The sequence below is a fragment of the Bos grunniens genome, chromosome 25 (assembly GCF_055505025.1).
Source record: "Bos grunniens cultivar Pamir isolate PY7600 chromosome 25, Bosgru_T2T1.0, whole genome shotgun sequence".
In the NCBI taxonomy this organism is placed as follows: domain Eukaryota; kingdom Metazoa; phylum Chordata; class Mammalia; order Artiodactyla; family Bovidae; genus Bos; species Bos grunniens.
The window spans coordinates 16,735,179-16,752,548 of record NC_141189.1 but is presented as its reverse complement, the minus strand read 5'-3'; the positions used below and the strand labels follow the sequence as shown (position 1 = coordinate 16,752,548).

Here is a 17,370-nt window from a genome sequence, read left to right as displayed (position 1 = left end):
GTGGGGACAGTCATTATCCGTTTGCTGGACACACAGACAGAGACAGACAGGATGGATTTCCTCCGGCTACATCTCCCTGGGCTGCATCAGGCCTTGAGGGGGGCACTGGTGAGAGGGGCATAGAGATGCTGGAGACTTTCACCCTGCTCTCTAGGGCCTCACCTTCCTTTCTCCCTTTGAGTCTCTCCTCAGACCCAGATTCCTTCCCCAGGATCACGCAGCCTGTTAGCCCAATATTCTCCGGATTTCAATCCCCCAATCCCCGCAAACACATCCACAGACCTCTCATCTAGGCCCTTTCCTACTCCTTCTGCAGATCCTGTCCTCCTCTTTCCCCCAGATCCTAGAACCCCTCTTTCTTATCCTGAGTTCCTCTGGTCCAGGACCCCCAGGGAAAGGGCTGGGCCTCCCCTTAATGCCTTTTGTCTCCCTCCCTCTTTTTTCCTAGGAGTCTCTCAGCACCTTTGTTTCCTACCTTATAGGAGATGAAGTCCCCACTGTAGAGAGGAAGGAGGCATGTGCAGCTGAGGAACTGAGGGAGGTGGCTGCAGGAAGGCCCCTGGGGAAGGTGGAAGAGGAAGCCCAGGAGGCCCTGGAGGGTCTTGGAGGCAGTCAAAGCAAGGAGGATGGAGGGCTGAGACAGCCTGGAGAGACTGGAAGATGCTGGGAGGAAAGCTCAGCTACAGAACAGACCCGGGGTGGGGGAGAAGGCAGCTCTTGTGGGTCTCAAGCTGAGAGGCAGGACACTGAGGACTGGGAGGCAGCCAAAGCCATCAGATGCCAGGATTCAGGTATCCCCGTGGAGGCCAGAAAGAAGTCTGAGGCAGGGTCTGAGGCTGGTCAAGATAGGAGGAGCCAAGCTCTGGAGAGCCAGGAGCATGATGAGCAGGAAGTGAAGAGAGAGGAGACACTGGGAACATGGGAACGGGAGGAGGAAGAGGTCAGGGCAGCAGAGTCAGTGGCGGGAGGGGTGGAGTCAGAGCGGACCTGGCACAAGAAGCCTGAGGGGAAGGCCGGTGCTGACGGGCACAAGGTGGCAGGGGATGGCAAGGAGTCAGAGCAGGTGGTCAGTGAGGCAGCCGCAGAGGAGATCCAGGGCCCTGGGGCCAAAGGGGCTGGGAGGGAAGAAGGGGTGCCAGTGGTCAGGTGTGGCCGAAGCACAAGGGCACAGGGGACGCAGGAACCAGGGGCAGAATTTGAGGATGGGGAAGCCTTGGGCAGGGAGGAGGCTGACCTCCCAGGAGTCGAGGAGACAGAATATGGGGCAGTCCCAGGAGAAAGGATCCCAGAGGGTACTGGGAGAGTCTGGGCCCTAGAGGAGACCTCCAAGAGAGACCAGGAGGAGGAGGTGGATGAGAACAGAGAGACCGAAGCAAGCCTGTTCCCTGAACAGACCCAGGTCCTAGGAACCGGGAGAGTGGAAGAAGAAGCCAAAGGCCAGGCAGCAGGGAGGGAGGCTGAGGAAGGTCCGAGGTCAGTGGGGGAGGTAAGGGAGGGCTTTGAGGACCAGGCAGATCGGGCTGAGGAAGAGGCCATGGGGAGGCAAGACTCAGAGGTCAAGGCTGGTCAAGCCAGTCTCAAGGAGGTAGTACAAACAGAGGAGGCTGAGGAGCAGAAGAAGGAGAGTTGCTCGGCCGCAGAGGCTGAGCTGCCCCAGGACAAAGTAGCCAATGAGGCTAAAGGGGATGCTGACTTGGAGGCAACCCCAGAGGCCAGGCCCGAGCAGTTCAATGGGGAGAGCGGGGAGGAAGAGACTCAGACAGGGAATGAAGCACTGGAGGGGGAGTGGGGTGGCCTTGAGCACAAGGTCACTGAAGGCCAAGAACCTGAGCTGATGGGAGGCCCACAGACCACAGCAGAGCAACTTGAAGAAGGGCCGGTGGGTAAAGAAGAGCTCTGGAGCATTCTAGCCCCAAGCAGAGAGGAGACAGGGAGGAGCCTGCAGGAATATCCCAGGCACGTGGGGCATGTGAAGCCTAACAGCTCTGTGGCCAAAGCCTGGGAAAACAGAAGAAAGGATGTGGAGAGAGATGATGCCCAGGAGGAAAAAGGAGATGCTGAAGAGGGGGAGGAGGAGGCTACAAGAGGCCAGGCATCCGTGGTGGAGGCTGGAGGAGGCCAAGAGTTGGCACGGCCAGCGATCCCAGAGGCAGGTGGGGAGTGGATGGAAGCAAAGGAGGCCTGGCATGGAGCAGAGGAGGGGGAGGCCCCGGGAGCAGAGAACCAGGAGTGGGGCACAAGGCTCGGGGCAGAGGCAGGGACCAGCCAGTTCCTGGGAGAGTCGGACACCAGAGAAACCCAGGAGGAAGAGGTAGAGGCCCCTGGGCCCTGCGGGGAGGACAGAGCCTCCAGGAGAGGCTGGAGGCTGGAGGCAGAGGCTGTGAGCCTCCAGGGCATCGAGGGACTGGAGGCAAATTCTTTGGCTGTCGAGATGGTGGAGGATAAGGCAGCTTTGGAAGGAGGGGCCCTTGGGCCTGGGGAAGGGCCTGAAAGAGAGGCTGGGGATGCCTTTGGGAGAGGCTGGGATTTGGAAGGAAGAGAGGAAGCTCACAGAGGTGAAGAGCTGGTGGAGGCTGCAGAGGGAGAGAAGAGAAGGGGGCAGGAGTTTGGCCTGGAGGGCTCAGCTGAGGAGGAGGTGCCTGGCCGAGGTAGCCAAGCAGAGGCCCTTGAGGTTACCCTGGAGGGTGAGCCAGAGGGAGAGCCGGTGGGGCTGGGGGAATCAGCAGGGGCAGAAGGAATCTGTGGGGTGGATGACTTTCCCTCGGGCTCGCAGGAGCTGAGGGCAGAGGACCTCCCGGGAGGGCAGGCACTGTGGGAAGGAGAGACTGGGGGATGGCGAGTGAGGGAGCAGGGGCAAAGTGGTGAGGCGCAGCATGGGAACCAGCACCCCGAGGAGGGAAAAACACAAAGGCCCCTTGACGTGGAGGATGCCGGGGTGACTGGAGGCCAAAAGGCAGAGGCCACAGAGACTGATCCAGGAGGCCTGGAGGGTGTCCAAGGCCTGGAGGGTGTCCAAGGCCAGGAGGACCAGTCGACCGATGAGGACCCTGCGGAGGCTGGGCCTGGACCACAAAGGGAGGCTGACGGGAGTGCTGGACAGGATGCTCACGGCAAGTGGGGTGAGGTGAGTGCTCCGGGTGGGGTCCAGGGCGGGACGGAGCAAAATCCCAAAGCTGTAGCTGGCCCCGTGGTACCCTGTGCCCTCTTCCCTATAGGCCCTGCTCCCCGGGTCCCGCCTGGACGTCTCTGTCTCGAGGAGCCGAGTATTCCTGTCCCGCAGCTCCTCGCAGCGCCGCTCCCGGCCCTCTTTCCGCCGGACCCCGGTCCCTGAGCCACCCGAGGGGCCTCCCAGCCCTCCACCTGAGGAGGAGCCATCAGCCCCAGAGCAGAGAATCCAGCCAGAGCAGCCACCGGAGCCAAGGTCCCTCAGGCCTGAAGGGACTCCACTGCCAGCCAGGAGAAGTCCCTTGGGACAGGGGTGAGCACAGGGTGGTGGGGTGACCCGGCCAGCCTGGGGAAGAGGCTGACAGCACCTGGAGGCCAGCTCCCCATGGCCTGTCTTCCATCTGCAGGTTTGGCCTGGCACACCCAGGCATGATGCAGGAACTGCGAGCCCGGCTGGGCCAGCCAAAGCCCCAGTGACTGGGATTCAAGGCCCCGGGAGCCAGGCGCCGAGCAAGGCTTCTGGGACAGCTGGATTGAACCCTGCTCAGCCTGACTCCCTCTGTCACTTTGGACATGTCCTTTTCACACACCCCCAACCTCCCCCCTGGGCCTGAGTTGCTGCGTGTGTCACCGTGGAGCAGACAGAACCAGATGCCGGCGAGAACTGTGAACTTAAGGAGTCTGCCTCTTCAGTGTGGCTGATGGACCCCTGCCCTGCTGGGGTTGCCTCTCTCTGAGGGCCTGCCTTGCCTGCCTCCTAAATCCATCTCAGCTGCTCAGAAGACCGAGTGAAAACAGAGACAGTTCTCCCTACAGCCTTCCCTCTCGGACGGCACCCACTCTTTGCTCTTCCCAACCCCGTCCCTGACCAGGCCTTCGGCGCTGTGGAGGAGGAACGCAAACCTCTGAGGTTGAAGCCAGCTTGGAGGAAAGGGTCATTGCTCCATTTGCAATCAAAGGGAAGCATTCTGGTTGCCTGGAACTTCCAGAATGGGAGCTGAGTCCAGGAACTCTGCTGGTTACTATGGCAACCACCAGCTGAACAAACCAGAGTGGGAGAAGGTGGGCCAGAAACCCTCAAAATGGAGGAGCAGAGAGGAGTCCAGGGTGGCCAAAAGCTGCAGCCTCTGCGCCAGGGCCCCTCAGGGTGTCAGGCACCCCTTCTCTGGAAAGAAACCAAGGCAGAGAGAGGGTGGGAGTGCTTTATTAGACAGCATGGTGGCCTAGTCTGAGGATGACTAGCAGGCCCCCATTACAATAAATAAACCTTCATTTTTCTAAACAATAAATAAATATCTAAGAAATAAATATCTGACAAGGACCAGAGGGGCCTTAAGTTATTGGGTAGGGTGTGGGATGGGGTTGTGCCTTGTCTAAGGCAAATGAGCTGGAGGCTGTCTGATGGCCCAGACTCCAGTCCTCAAGTCCTAATGGGTTCAGCCAAGAGGTCACTCCATCAGGGCTGGGAGCTGGGTGTGGGGAATCCCAAGGCCTGGACTGAGTTCCCGGCCCGGGAGAGCAGCAGCAAGTCCCGCACGGTCCGAGATAAGACAAGTTCCAAGGAGTGTAGCAACCGGTAAGTGTAGAGGAACCGGGACCAGGATACCTGGGCAGATATCTGCAAGGGGGCACCCAGAGCCCCTGGAAGCAGTCCTTTTTCCTCCTCATTCTCATGCTCTTCAGGAAGGTTGAATCCTGCAGCCAGCACCTGCAAGGAGAGGCCCAGGGGGTCAGAGAATGGCCAGCCTGGGACCCCAAGTGAAACCTTATCTCTTTCTGTGCCCCATGGTATAGAGTGACATCAGAGACCACAAAGTTAAGATTTCCCTGGATAACCCCTACTTCACATCCTCCATGATGTCATTGTTTCATGTGAACTGCCTGATTCATTTTTTGGTTCAAAAAAAAATTGGAAGTCACAAGGCAAGATGGTGCTCACAGAGCAGGCTGTTACCCAGGATTGCCCTGGGGACTGGGGGTTCTGGAAGTTCCTCTCTCTCTCTTTTTTCTTTTTTTGGTTATGGTGGTCCAGGGTTTAAGGATGTTCCCCAACCAGGGATTGAACCTGGTCCCCAGGAGTGAAAGTCTGGAGTCCTAAGAGGCTTAGTAGGAGTCTCACTAGGCCACCAGGGAACCAGAAGCTCCTCTCTCAAGAGTCATCTTAGGATCAGAAATGGGCATAAAGGTGATCTGGTTAGTTTTTATGCTGTCTTCCTTTTCTATTCTCCTTTTATTAAGGATAAAATTCCTATTTCCCTTTGAAATGTTCAAGAAAATCTGGTGATGTCAGAGGATGAGAGAGAAGGAAACCTAATTGGCTGCAGGACCTGCTGATGCTAGGTGCTGTCCTGGCGTCTCTCATTTAAGACCAAGACCCCAAGAGAAGAGATTCAGGGGGCAGAGCCAGGGCCTCATGCACCTACACATACACACTCACACACACACACACACAGCATCTCCTTCCAGACACCCTATGTCTGGGCAGGGGGAGTGTTTTAAAAGGGAGCCAATGAAAAATAAAAGAAAAAACTACAAAAAAAAAAAAAAAAAAAAAGAGCCAATGAGCCTTAGTTTTGTGTGTTGGTCTCTGGAGGTGGAGGAGGGTGGATGGACACTCTACCTGGAAGCGGAGATGCTGCTGCAAATCTCGGAGATCCAACCTCGTGGCCTGCAGTTGCATCCTCTCTGAACTGGTCCAGAACTCCTGTTTCCCCAGCCCTCCCAACAGGGTATGGAAGGGACGAAGTGTCAGGGAGAGGAAGCAGAGTCGTTCTGGGTCCTGTGGCAGGGGCAGGGAAGGCATCAGGAAAGGCCTGCAGGCCAAGGATCCACTTGCAACCCACCTCATCTCTCTCTGGGTCCCATCCCCAACACAACTCCAGTCTCCATCCATTCCATGACCAAATCTATTCTTGATAGAGCTTTTTTTGTTTTTGGCCACATCACACACACGGGATCTTAGTTCCCCAATCAGGGAGTGAACCTACACCCCCTGCAGTGGAAGCATGGAGTCGTAACCACTGGACCACCAGGAAGTCCCTCCATATCTATTCTCATCCTTAACCCCATCTCCATCCACACTTCTTTCTTGTGCTCATCACCATTCCTATCTCCACGGTCTCTGATCTCTATCCTATCTCCTTTGCCAACCTCATTTTCAGTCTTAAGCCCAAACTCACTTCTAACCCGTAACCGCATCTCCACCCTCCTGTCACTCTCTACCCACAGCCCCATTCTGTTCCCTCTCTACCATCCCATCCCAGCTCCAGCTCCTCACCTGTTTTTATTCTGTCTCCACCTTCCTTCCCATCCGTATTCCCCTTCTTATCCCAGTGCCATCCGTCTTCCATGTGTCCAGCCTCCCTGTCACTGTGTCTCCATCTCCAGCTTTACCCACCCCCATTCCAGTCCCAGCTTCACCAGCAGTCCTCACTCCTCCTCTGTCCCCCACTTCATTTTCACCCATCTCCAACCTCTTCCCATTCCTAACCTCTCACTATTCTCACTCCTCATACCAACTGCATGCCTCCTCCCTACTAATCTCTATCCCCAATCCCGTTCTATTCCCATCCCGGCCTCTGTCCTTGCTCGGCTTCATTCTTACATTCTTCCTAATGCCATTTCTTTAGTCCAGCCTCATCTTTATACTCAATGACCTATCCAGCCTCATCCAGACGCTCTGCTTCAATTTATCCCCAAATCCATCTTCAATTCAGTGGACTTTATCTCCATGGACCCAGACCAGCCTTACTGCCAGTTTGCCTGCCCCACCCTGCCAGTCCCCTACTCACAGAGAGGCCACGCCAGGCCTGGAAGGTCGTGGAAACGTTGGGGAGCTGCTCTCCCAGAGGCAAGAGGTCGAGGTTCACTCCTGGCAGGTGAGATTCAGCCTACGGGACAAGGTCTTTAAGTGGGGGCCCAAGGGGGTTGGGGATCTTCCCATCCCCAGAGCCAGCCGCGTTAGGGAAACTCACAAAGTGATGAGCCTGGACCCGAACCGCGGAGAGCAGCTTCCTGGCGAGATGCAGGCTGACCTTGAACTCCCTCTGCAACTCCTGCAGGCTCAGGGGGGGCCTCCCTGGGGGCCTCGGGAATCCCCAGACACCAGCTCGAGCCAGAAGCAAGAAGAGCAGCAAAAGGCTGAGCCCTGAAGAGATGGGGGAGGGGAGTGGACAAGATGAGGGGCGAGCTGGAGGAGAACTTGGGCGAAGGAAGGAAGGGACCGTGCCTTTTCTGAGCCTGTGCTACAGGCACGCACTGTGTCATCCCACTGACCCCTCAAAACCACTAATGAGCTATTGAGACACCATATGGCATCTCTTGTGGGCTTCCCAGGTGGCTCGAGTGGTAAAGAACCGCCTGCCAATGCAGGAGACAGAAGAGACTCGCATTCATTCCCTGGGTCGGGAAGATCCCCTGGAGGAGGGCATGGCAACCCGCTCCGGTATTTTTGCCTGCAGAATCCCACAGACAGAGGAGCCTGATGGGCTGCAGCCCATGGAGTCTCACAGAGTCGGACACAACTGAAGTGACTTGGCACACATGCACGCACGTATGTGTCTCTGTACAATGAAAGGAAAATGCCCCTTCCCCAGGTATACACAGCCCGGCGCAGAGTGCCCACTTTTGAAGCAAATCTCGGGCTGCATCTTGATCGCCACTAACTCCCTTGGCCAGGTGTCTTCCTCAGTGCACAAACCGCACAAGGGTGCGAGGTAGTCTGGGTGCTATTATTCTCCCTATTTTGCAGATGGGAAAAGTGAGGCTCAGGAAGGGTGACCTGCCAGAGGGTGAGTGGACCAGAACTGGCATCCAGATTGGCCCAAATGCAGAGCCTGAGTGCTTCCTCCAGGGACCTCAGAGGAAGGCCACCACCTCCATCACAGCGGGCACAGTCTATTCTGCCAGTGATTCCCCGGGCTTAGCCAGGCGGCTTGGATGGCCTGAACCAGAACCCCAGGGGAGGGCTGGTGATGCTGAAGGCTCTATCCCAGGGAGTCAGAAGGACAGATGGGTCCAGCCTGCCCCAAGGCAGGTAGATCACTCTGCAGTGTGGGAGAATCAGGGCTCCCAGGAGAGGGAGGAGGGCCTGGAATGGGAGGCAGCAGCCCTGTTTCTCAGTTGGGTTCTTCCCTTGAGCAAGCCACCTCTGATCTCTGTGCCTTGGGCTCCCATCTGTAAAATGGAGGATCAGATGGGCTGATCTCTCAAAGTGCCTCCCGCCTTGCATTTCCTGGAAAGAAGGAAGAGGGGCAGTGGGGCTGGAGCTCTGGGAAGAGGGCAGTTTCTTCTTCAGGGAAAGGAAATCTAGCAATCCCTAGGCAGTTGCACAACTCTACTCGAAACCCAAACCAAAACAGCTTACTAAGTCAAAGTCTATTCTTGACTCCCTCTTCTTTCCCTGCCTCTTTCCTATCTGTTCTCTATCTCCAAAGCCTGAGCTCTGCTCCTTGAGATGTCCTCTCAATAAAGAGTAAGGGGAACTTCTGGGCCCTTCCATTACCCCCATGGACTTCCAAAGATGGTGGGTCTTGTCTCTAATCTCCAGCATTCAGGTTCCGTGGCTTGGGGGCCACTCTGACACCCTGGAGACTTAAGACAGAGTGAGGTCCTTTCTAGTTCCATATATTGCCCACCCAGAACTGAGCTGTGCCATTTCCTGCTGACCCCCTATTTTTTGCTTGGACTCTGGAGCCCCCAGACCCTTCCCTTGGCTTTTCCTTCCCCTCTGCAGCCAATCCTGGGGGTTTGGACCTGGTCTTTAAGTGTTCTGTCCCCATCTTCCAGCCCTTGGTCCCTACCCTGAGCCTCCCATCGGCTCCTCTGCTTATAGCTCTGGTTCCACCTCTGAGTCCTTCAATCACCCACGGTAGCTTGAACCTCCTTCCAAGCTTCGAACTCCACATCCTTGACCCAGTAAGGCTGCTGACTCCTTGGCCCCAGTCCCCTCCTCCTTCTGTCCTTCCTCTAGCCAGCCCCAGTTCTCAGCCAAGCTGACTGAGCAGGGGCTCATTCATCCTAAATAAATGCTTAGTTTATCTGCCTGGCCCTGATCCTGGTCAAACTGCCTGCCCAGTTTTCCCCATTCATGCCAGTCAGGTCTTCCCATCCTCAGCCCAGCTCTCACCAAATTTCCTCCTTCTACTCCTATCCCCTCATTCATGCTAGCCAACCTGCCCCACCCTCTGCCCAGCCCTAACCTCTGCCTCAGCCCCTCTCCCCAAGTTATGCCTCTTTCATTCCCATCCTTCAGCCAGCTGTGTCCTATATCCGTGTGTGTGTGTGTGTGTGTTTGTGTGTGTGTGTGTGTTAGTTGCTCAGCCTCTTTCCTTAGTCTTGGCCACATAGCGGCCCCTCAGCCTTTGGCCCCCATCCACAGTGGTCAAGTTCACCCATCCTCTGCCCAGTCTCAGCCAAGCCCCCACCCCTCTGCCCCCACCCCTGGCCTCAAACTCACGCCAGCCAAGGTTGCCTGCCGTCTGGCCCATGGCGGGGCCCAGCCTCCTTGGACAGCCATCTCCCGGGCAGGGGGAGTCTTATACTGGGGGCTGCGTCCAGTTTCACTTTCCGTCCTGCTTCTACTTTCGGCTTTGTGTTCACCGAGTCTTCCCTCATCACCACCCCTTGCTAAAATGGGGAAATGTAATTTCCCTTCCCAGAGAGGGTGGGAGGTGCAGTGGGGGTGGCGGGAAGCTGGGGTTTCGGTCAATCTCAGCTCCTGACTCCCTGCTGCACTCTACAGTCCAGCCATGCCCTTACTTCCCCACTCGGGCGAGCCGCCCCACTCTGCTTGCTGGTAGGTCCCAGAGACTCCAGCCCCCCTCCTGTTTCTCTTCTTTGTCACCATCATCCCAGTACCATCACAGTCCATTGTCCTCCCAAAGATGGATGGCCAGGTAAGGGGATTGCCCATTAGAGGGGACTTGGGGTTTTGAGTCATCCTTATGCTCTGCTGGTTTACCAGATGGCTGAGGGAGGGAGTGCCAGGGAGGTCAGGGTTTAGTGGGTGACTGGGATGGGGCTTTGTGTGAGGCGGTAGGGTCTCAGTCTGGGCAGAGTCAAGGGTTCAGTCTGTAGTCAGGGTCAGGGTGGGATGAGAACAGGTTCATTCAGGGCCAAGCTCAGACTTTAGCCAGGATCAGATCTAGGATTAGCACTCAGGACTTGGTCTAGAGCCAAACTTGGAACTTCATCTGGGGTCAACGCCCTGGTTCTGCCTGTGTTTGGGGTCAGAGCTATCAATGATGTGGGGGCCCTGTGTGGAACCAGTTAAGGTTGGGCTCAGAGCTCAGACCAGACAGGGCACAAACTTCAGTCTGTGGCCAACATCCCGACCGCTTGGGTGACTCAGGTCAGGGCTCGGGCTTGGGCCGAGTTAAGAGCTCAGTGGATGAGCAGAGTCAGGGCTCAGCCCATAGCCAGTTTGGGGTTCTGTGAGGTCAGGATCAGGGCTCAGCCAGGTCCCCGAATTGCTTTGGTGTTTCTGCTCTGTAGATGGCTGTCAGGGCCGGTTACAGATCTCCCTTCCAGCGCTGCCCCGCCCTCAGGCCCACCCTGGATTTCCCATCTTCAAGGAGAAGATGGGGTTTCTTGGTCTTCCCCCAAGCCCACTGCTGCCACTTTCCTTTTAGGACCCATGGGGTTTCCCTGCTGGGCCCTGGGGGTGTTACAGAAACCAAAGGGGCTTCCCCTTCCTATACCCTGCCTCCCCAGCCGTGTGCATGCACAGGGCCACCAGGGACCAACTCCCAGGGAAGTATCAGCACCGGCTGAGGAACCCTGCAGAAGGCCACTGGAGGAGAAGGAAAAGGAAGAGCGGCTTGCACCTGCCTATCCTGGATCAGTTTCCTTTGCAGCGCCCCCCAGTGGTGGCAGCCCGTTCCCCCACATCCCAGGCAACTAATACTCCTCCCTGTCAGGTCCCATCCATCCTGAGACTGATGCTGACAAGGCCCTGGCTGGTCTTCCTCACATCCCTGAGCCCTGCTGTTGTCCTGGAGGCATGCACACTCTGCCTCTTCTCCGACCACAGCCACTCCTGACTCTTTGCCATCACCCAGAGCCGCTTTACCTTTCAAACCTCGAACCCCATCTTTCACTCTCTGACCACAACCTCTTGACCTTCCCAACCGTCTCAGTGTTCCCCGAGCAAGGGACCTCCTGGCCCTTGCTGCTTCTCAATTTGGCTGCGGCTGACTCCTCCAGCCTCACACCTCCCTCCAGCCCTCTTCTTGCTCCACCAATTGCTTCTTTGCCTTTGCACAGGCTGGTCTCTCAGCCTAGAATGCCCTCACTGCCTTCTCTGGAGTTCCCTTTCCCCAGCCTTTTCTGTACCCAGACGCCTCAGCATGGGCTTTCTTCCCTGAATGGCTCATCTCTTCCTGCCATGAACCTTGCCTTCAGTGGATATCTCACATTTCTTTGTCTTGCCCACTGTATCCTCACTCATACCTCTCCAGCCATACTGGCCTCTTCCTGGCTCTTAGAACATCCTGCCTCAGGACCTTTGCACTTGCTGTTCTGCTTCATGTGTGCAAAGCTCACTGTCTCCTTAATACTGTGCACAAATGTCTCCTTCACAAATAGGATCTTCACTGACTACGCTGATACTCTCTATTCCCTTCCCTGCACTACTTTTCTGTATAGTACTTTAGATAGCAAATGTTTTTAGATATTGAACATTTTCTCTCTCTCTCTCTCTCTCTTTTTTGGTTCTGTCTCCAGGCACGAGAATATGGGTTCCACAAGGATGGGAATTTTTGCCTGTTTTATGCACTGATGCATCCTCAGTAGCTAACAAGAGCAGGTTCTCAATAAATCATTGAACCAATCTGTCTTCTGCCAACAAGTGTCTAATCCAGGTTTTGCTTATGGCTGGTGAGCTATAAACTGCCAGGATGAAACAGAAGGTCTGGGACCAGCAAAGCCCTGAGTCTCACAACCAGCTTTCTCCCAGTCTGGCCAAGGCTTCAGCCAGGTGCTGAGCGGGTAAGAAAGCACCTGGGCTGCTGAGCACTGGCCCTGCGAGAGATCTTAGTAGATCCTTGGCAAAAAGCCAGAGGGCCAGTGAAGGCTGTGCCAGCCTCTGCCCACATCCTTGAAGGATGGGCCTGTGTCTACCACCTGGGTATCAGCTTCCATAAGTGGATCTTGGCTGGTGGGCTGAGGCTTGGGCTGGGGCCAGCAGGAAATGGAAGGGATGTGGTGAGGGGTAACAACTGCTGGAAAGAGCTCTAGACTCTGGTGTGCAGCTAACCCTCCTGGTGACCTCAGGTGAGTCAATAGCCTGCTCTGGACCTCAGTTTCCTCATTGAAAAGGAATAACAATTTTCAAATGCTGCCACTATGATTACATAGGGAAATTAAAACCCAGATGATTAAAAAACAGAGAGAGAGAAAGGAACCATCTGCCAATTTTTCTGATTATTTTCCAAGCCCTGTTACAGCTCTGACCATGTGGGGCACTCCATGGGGTTGCATGGGAATCCTGAGTGCAGGAAGCAGAAGTTAGAAGCCTCAGATGTGACATCAGGACAGAATCAGGGCGGGGAAATCTTGTTCAAGGTTACAGAGCAGATCAGTGGCAGAATGAAGACTGGAACTCAATTCCCTCGTTTTCAGCCTGGGATGGCCAGGGGAATCCCTGGGCTCCATGATGTCAGCTTCGAGGTTTGGAACTAACCCCTTGGTGAAACCAAGATGGCCTTCAGTGAAGGCAGGAAGACTGAGGGGGGAGGTAAGTCCAGGTTGGAGCTGGGGTCACACTGCTGTCTCCAGAACACAAGTGATAAGACCCAGAGGCTAGCACAGCACCCATCAGCTCTCACGAGATGACAGGCTAATAAAGTCCTGCATCCCAGCCCTGATCATTGCGCTCCTTGTATGCATGCGCCTTTCCTCGCCACATCTATGTTTTCCCCTGCAGTGTCTCAGGGGTAAAAGAACTTGCCTGCCAATGCAGGAGACGCAGGGGATGTGGGTTTGATCCCTGGGTCGGGAAGATCCCCTGGAGGACAAAATGGCAACCCATTCCAGTATTCTTGCCAGGATAACCCCATAGACAGAGGAGCCTGGCAGGCTACAGTCCGTGGGGTTGCAAAGAGTTGGACACGACTGGAGTCGCAGCGTCCTGCCCTGAGCTCAAGGCATCAGTGAGGCGGCTTGGGTGCCACGACCCCTCCCCCCCACCTTGGGTGCATCTCTTATGGGACAACCAACCCTGGGGGTGGGGTGGGGGAAGTCTAGCAAGAAAAAAAGGCTTCTCACCCTCAGTCTCTCCTTTTTTTCTCCCATAGAGGGGCACTGTCTAGGTCACGGCAGGCACATGGGGAGAGCTGAGAGAAAGGGGGTGCAGGGCCCACCTTGCCATCCACAAGACTTTCATCGCTGGACATTCTATGAAAATGACATATGAATACAGGGGCAGGAAGATTGCGCTTCGCAGAATGTGAGGAGGTGGGAAAGCCAGCTCTGCTGAGTGCCAGGAAGGAAGAGTTTGAAGCCCAGGAGTCAGGGCTGCAGAGAAAAAACACCAGCCTGGGGATGAAAAGTCCCAACGCAAGTCCCCGCTCCTCTCTGCCCAAACGTGCTAGGCTTCAGTTTCCCCATCAGGAACACGAGGCCCGCCATTCCAGCCCTGCCTACCTCTCAGCCCAAACGAGAAGACAAAATTAGGAAGGTAGAGGGTTTCACGGAGAAGGCAATGGCACCCCACTCCAGTACTCTTGCCTGGAAAATCCCATGGACGGAGGAGCCTGGTGGGCTGCAGTCCATGGGGTCGCTAAGCGTCGGACACGACTGAGTGACTTCCCTTTCACTTTTCACTTTCATGCATTGGAGAAGGAAATGGCAACCCACTCCAGTGTTCTTGCCTGGAGAATCCCAGGGACGGGGGAGCCTGGTGGGCTGCCGTCTATGGGGTCACACAGAGTCGGACATGACTGAAGCGACTTAGCAGCAGCAGCAGCAGAGGGTTTCAAGGCTCAGGACTCCACTGGGGAGTCAGACAGACCTTTTGCAGCTCCAAGAGTTTCCAGGGTGACCTTGGACAAGGCAGGAAACCTCCCTGTGCTTGATTCCTCTACCAAGTGGGGATGCTACTCCTGCCAGCCAGCTGCGACAGCAGTGACAATTATACACATAAATGCCTGCCACTGCTGCTGAGCAGCTGTGTGATCTTAAGCAAGTTATGTAACCTCTCTGTGACTAGGTTCATCATCTCTAATGTGAGGAAAAGGGGACCTCTCTGGTGGTCCAGTGGTTAAGAATAATCTGCCTTCCAATGCAGGGGACATCGGTTCAATTCCTGCTCAGGAAACTGAGATCCCACATGTCTTGGGGCAACTAGAGAAGCATGAACTCCACTGCTACTGAGCCACAAGCTCTGGAGCCTCTGCTTCCCAAGAGAAGCCCGCCCACTGCCGGGAGAGGCCCTTGCACAGCAGCAAGAGAAGGCCACGTGGCAACTAGAAATAGCCCGCACCACAGCAAAGACCCAGCGCAGGCCAAAGGAAAACAAAATGAGGAAAATAATCCAAAGTCATAAGACTATTTAGAGGATTCAATGAGCTATTGTTTGTAAAGTGCTTAGAAGGGGGATTGGCACCTAGTAAAGCTGTAGATTCTAGCTCTTAGTGGTAGTACAAGGCCTGCTCCACAAGCTCTTAGGAAACGCTTGTTGCTAAGTCGCTTCAGTCGTGTCCAACTCTGTGCGACCCCATAGACGGCAGCCCACCAGGCTCCCCTGTCCCTGGGATTCTCCAGGCAAGAACACTGGAGTGGGTTGCCATTTCCTTCTCCAATACAGGAAAGTGAAAAGTGAAAAGTGAAAGTGAAGTCGCTCAGTCGTGTCCGACTCTTAGTGACCCCGTGGACTGCAGCCTACCAGGCTCCTCCATCCATGGGATTTTCCACCCCACTGGAGTGGGGTGCCATTGCCTTCTCCGTAGGAAACACTAGTTGTCATTAATAAATACTCTGGGATGGTTGTTATCAATGGGCAAAGAAAGGCTAAAGAGTTGCAAGAAGAGAGTGAGGAAGAGGGCTTCCCTGGTGGCTCAGTGGTTAAGGAATCCACCTGCCAGTGCAGGAGACATAGGTTCGATCCCTGGTCTGGGAAGATCCCACATGTCTTGGAGCTGCTGAACCTGTGCACCACAACGGCTGAGCCTGTGCTCCAGAGCCCGGGAACCGCAACTATTGAGCCCACGTGCCACAACTACTGAAGCCCAGGCACCTAGGGTCCGTGCTCCACAACTAGAGAAGCCACCGCAACCAGAAGCCTGCACACTGCAACCAAGAGTAGTCCCTGCTCGCTGCAACTAGAGAAAAGCCTGTACAGTAACGGAGACCCAGCACACAGCCAAAAACAAATAAATAAAATTAAATATATGAAAAATGAGAGAGCGAGTGAGGAAGGAACAGAAGAGGCTGCAGTTAGAGCTCGGGATGTTCAGACAGGTTTGGAGTGCAAATGGGGGTCCCCAGGCCAAAGAAGCCTGGTAGCCAGAGACGTGCCTCTCTGGAGCACAGTCTGGGCCTGAAGCAGAGGGGTCTGGGAGACAGCCCTCCAAGCAGGCCCTGGGCCACAGTGTGGACAGCCTTGGATCTGAGCACCACTGGTTGGGACTCATTTCCTAGCTTGGGTGAGGTTTCATCAAGCCTCCCTATGGAGAGAACTTGGAATGAAGACTGACTCTGGGCTGAGCCCTGGGCCAGGCCCTGCTAAGTGTCTGAGATAGACAGCAGGCCCTGGGCCGACACCAGGTCGTCCAGCAGCCCTACCTTCTGAGGCTGACCCTGGGCCCCATGCCAACCCCGGGCCCCTCACCTGGCAGTTGCCATGAGGTCTCTCCCACCCCTGACTGCTGTGTCTGTTACTTAATCCTGAGCACTGCACTTGGAGCTCCTTGGTGAGTGGACAGTTCACTTCCCAGAAGTGGGACACGCTCACAGTTTATAAATATATATTTAATTTATTTTCGGCTGCACTGGGTCTTTGTTGCTGCACTCAGGCTTTCTCTAGTTGTGGTGATCAGGGGCTACTCTCTAGCTGCAACGCGAGGGCTTCTCATTGCGGTGGTTTCTCTTGTCTCAAAGCACAGGCTCTAGGCATGTGGGCTCAGTGGTCATGGCACACGAGCTTAGTTGCCCCACAGCATGTGGGATCTTCCCAGGCTGAGGATAGAACCCATGTTCCCTGCATTAGCAGATGGATTCTCAATCACTGGACCACCAGGGAAGTACCTAATCAAGACTATGTCTGATGCATTGATTCGTGAATATTACAGAATATTACAGGCACCTACTTAGTGCCAGGTACCAGCTCTGAAGCAGAGGAACCAGAGGACACTGATGCTACGGCGCAGGTGTTTGAGGCCCTAGAATGCCACACCCAAGCAGAGAGTGTTAACTACTGGATCACGAAGGAAGTCCCACACCAGGGTTCAGTAGCTGTGGCTCCCAGGCTTGAGAGCACAGGTTCAAAAGTTGTGGCACATGGGCTTAGTTGCTCTGAGGCATGTGAGATTTTGCTGAATCAGAGATTAAACCTGTGTCTCCTGCATAGGAAAGCAGATTCTCTATCGCTGAGGCACCAGGGAAGACCCAAGGTATTTTAAATTGCACAGAAATAAAAGTGTTAGTTGGTCAGTCGTGTCTCACTCTTTGCGGCAACCCCTTGGACTGTAGCCCGCCAGGCTCCTCTCTCCATGGAATTCTCCAGGCAGGAATACTGGAGTGGACCATTCCCTTCTCCAGGGGTCTTCCCAACCCAGGGATCAAACCTGGGTCTCCTGCGTTGCAGGTGAGTTCTTTACTGTCTGAGCCACCAGGGACAAGCCACACTGAAATTCATGTTTTTTTTCTCTTGTTTGTCTGCCCCTCACTACAAGTTCCAAAAGGAAAGAGCTCATTGACACTGTATCTGTATCTTTTAGAATATTCTCTGGCTCAGGAAATATCTGCTGAGGAATAAATCTTTCCTTAAGTAGTTAACAACTCTCCCAACTGTTCTCCAAAAGAGAGATAACAGGGCGAGGCTGCATAGAGCTGGTGCAAACATTTCACAAAGTGCTTAATTTTATAACTCCAGTGTTTTGCTAAAGTTGGAAGGAGAATGTGTTCACTCAAGAGGACAGAACAAGAGGTGAGGAGTCATCTTCTGATTCCACAGCGTGGGTGTGTGCTAAGTCAGTGCTCAGTCAT

General features: G+C 55.0%; 2 protein-coding genes across 2 annotated transcripts; one reads left to right on the top strand and one right to left on the bottom strand.

The window, feature by feature from the left end:
• Positions 1 to 4: 4 nt before the first annotated feature.
• Positions 5 to 4,489, top strand: APOBR (apolipoprotein B receptor). The gene is made up of 4 exons (XM_086375123.1): positions 5 to 108; positions 449 to 3,124; positions 3,216 to 3,478; positions 3,573 to 4,489. The coding sequence occupies exons 1-4, from the start codon at positions 52 to 54 to the stop codon at positions 3,640 to 3,642; spliced, it is 3,066 nt and encodes a 1,021-aa protein (XP_086231249.1). The 5' UTR covers positions 5 to 51; the 3' UTR covers positions 3,643 to 4,489.
• Positions 4,139 to 9,829, bottom strand: IL27 (interleukin 27). The gene is made up of 5 exons (XM_086375133.1): positions 9,623 to 9,829; positions 7,140 to 7,312; positions 6,957 to 7,055; positions 5,786 to 5,944; positions 4,139 to 4,873 (listed from the first exon to the last, which is right to left on the bottom strand). The coding sequence occupies exons 1-5, from the start codon at positions 9,651 to 9,653 to the stop codon at positions 4,622 to 4,624; spliced, it is 714 nt and encodes a 237-aa protein (XP_086231259.1). The 5' UTR covers positions 9,654 to 9,829; the 3' UTR covers positions 4,139 to 4,621.
• Positions 9,830 to 17,370: the final 7,541 nt, after the last annotated feature.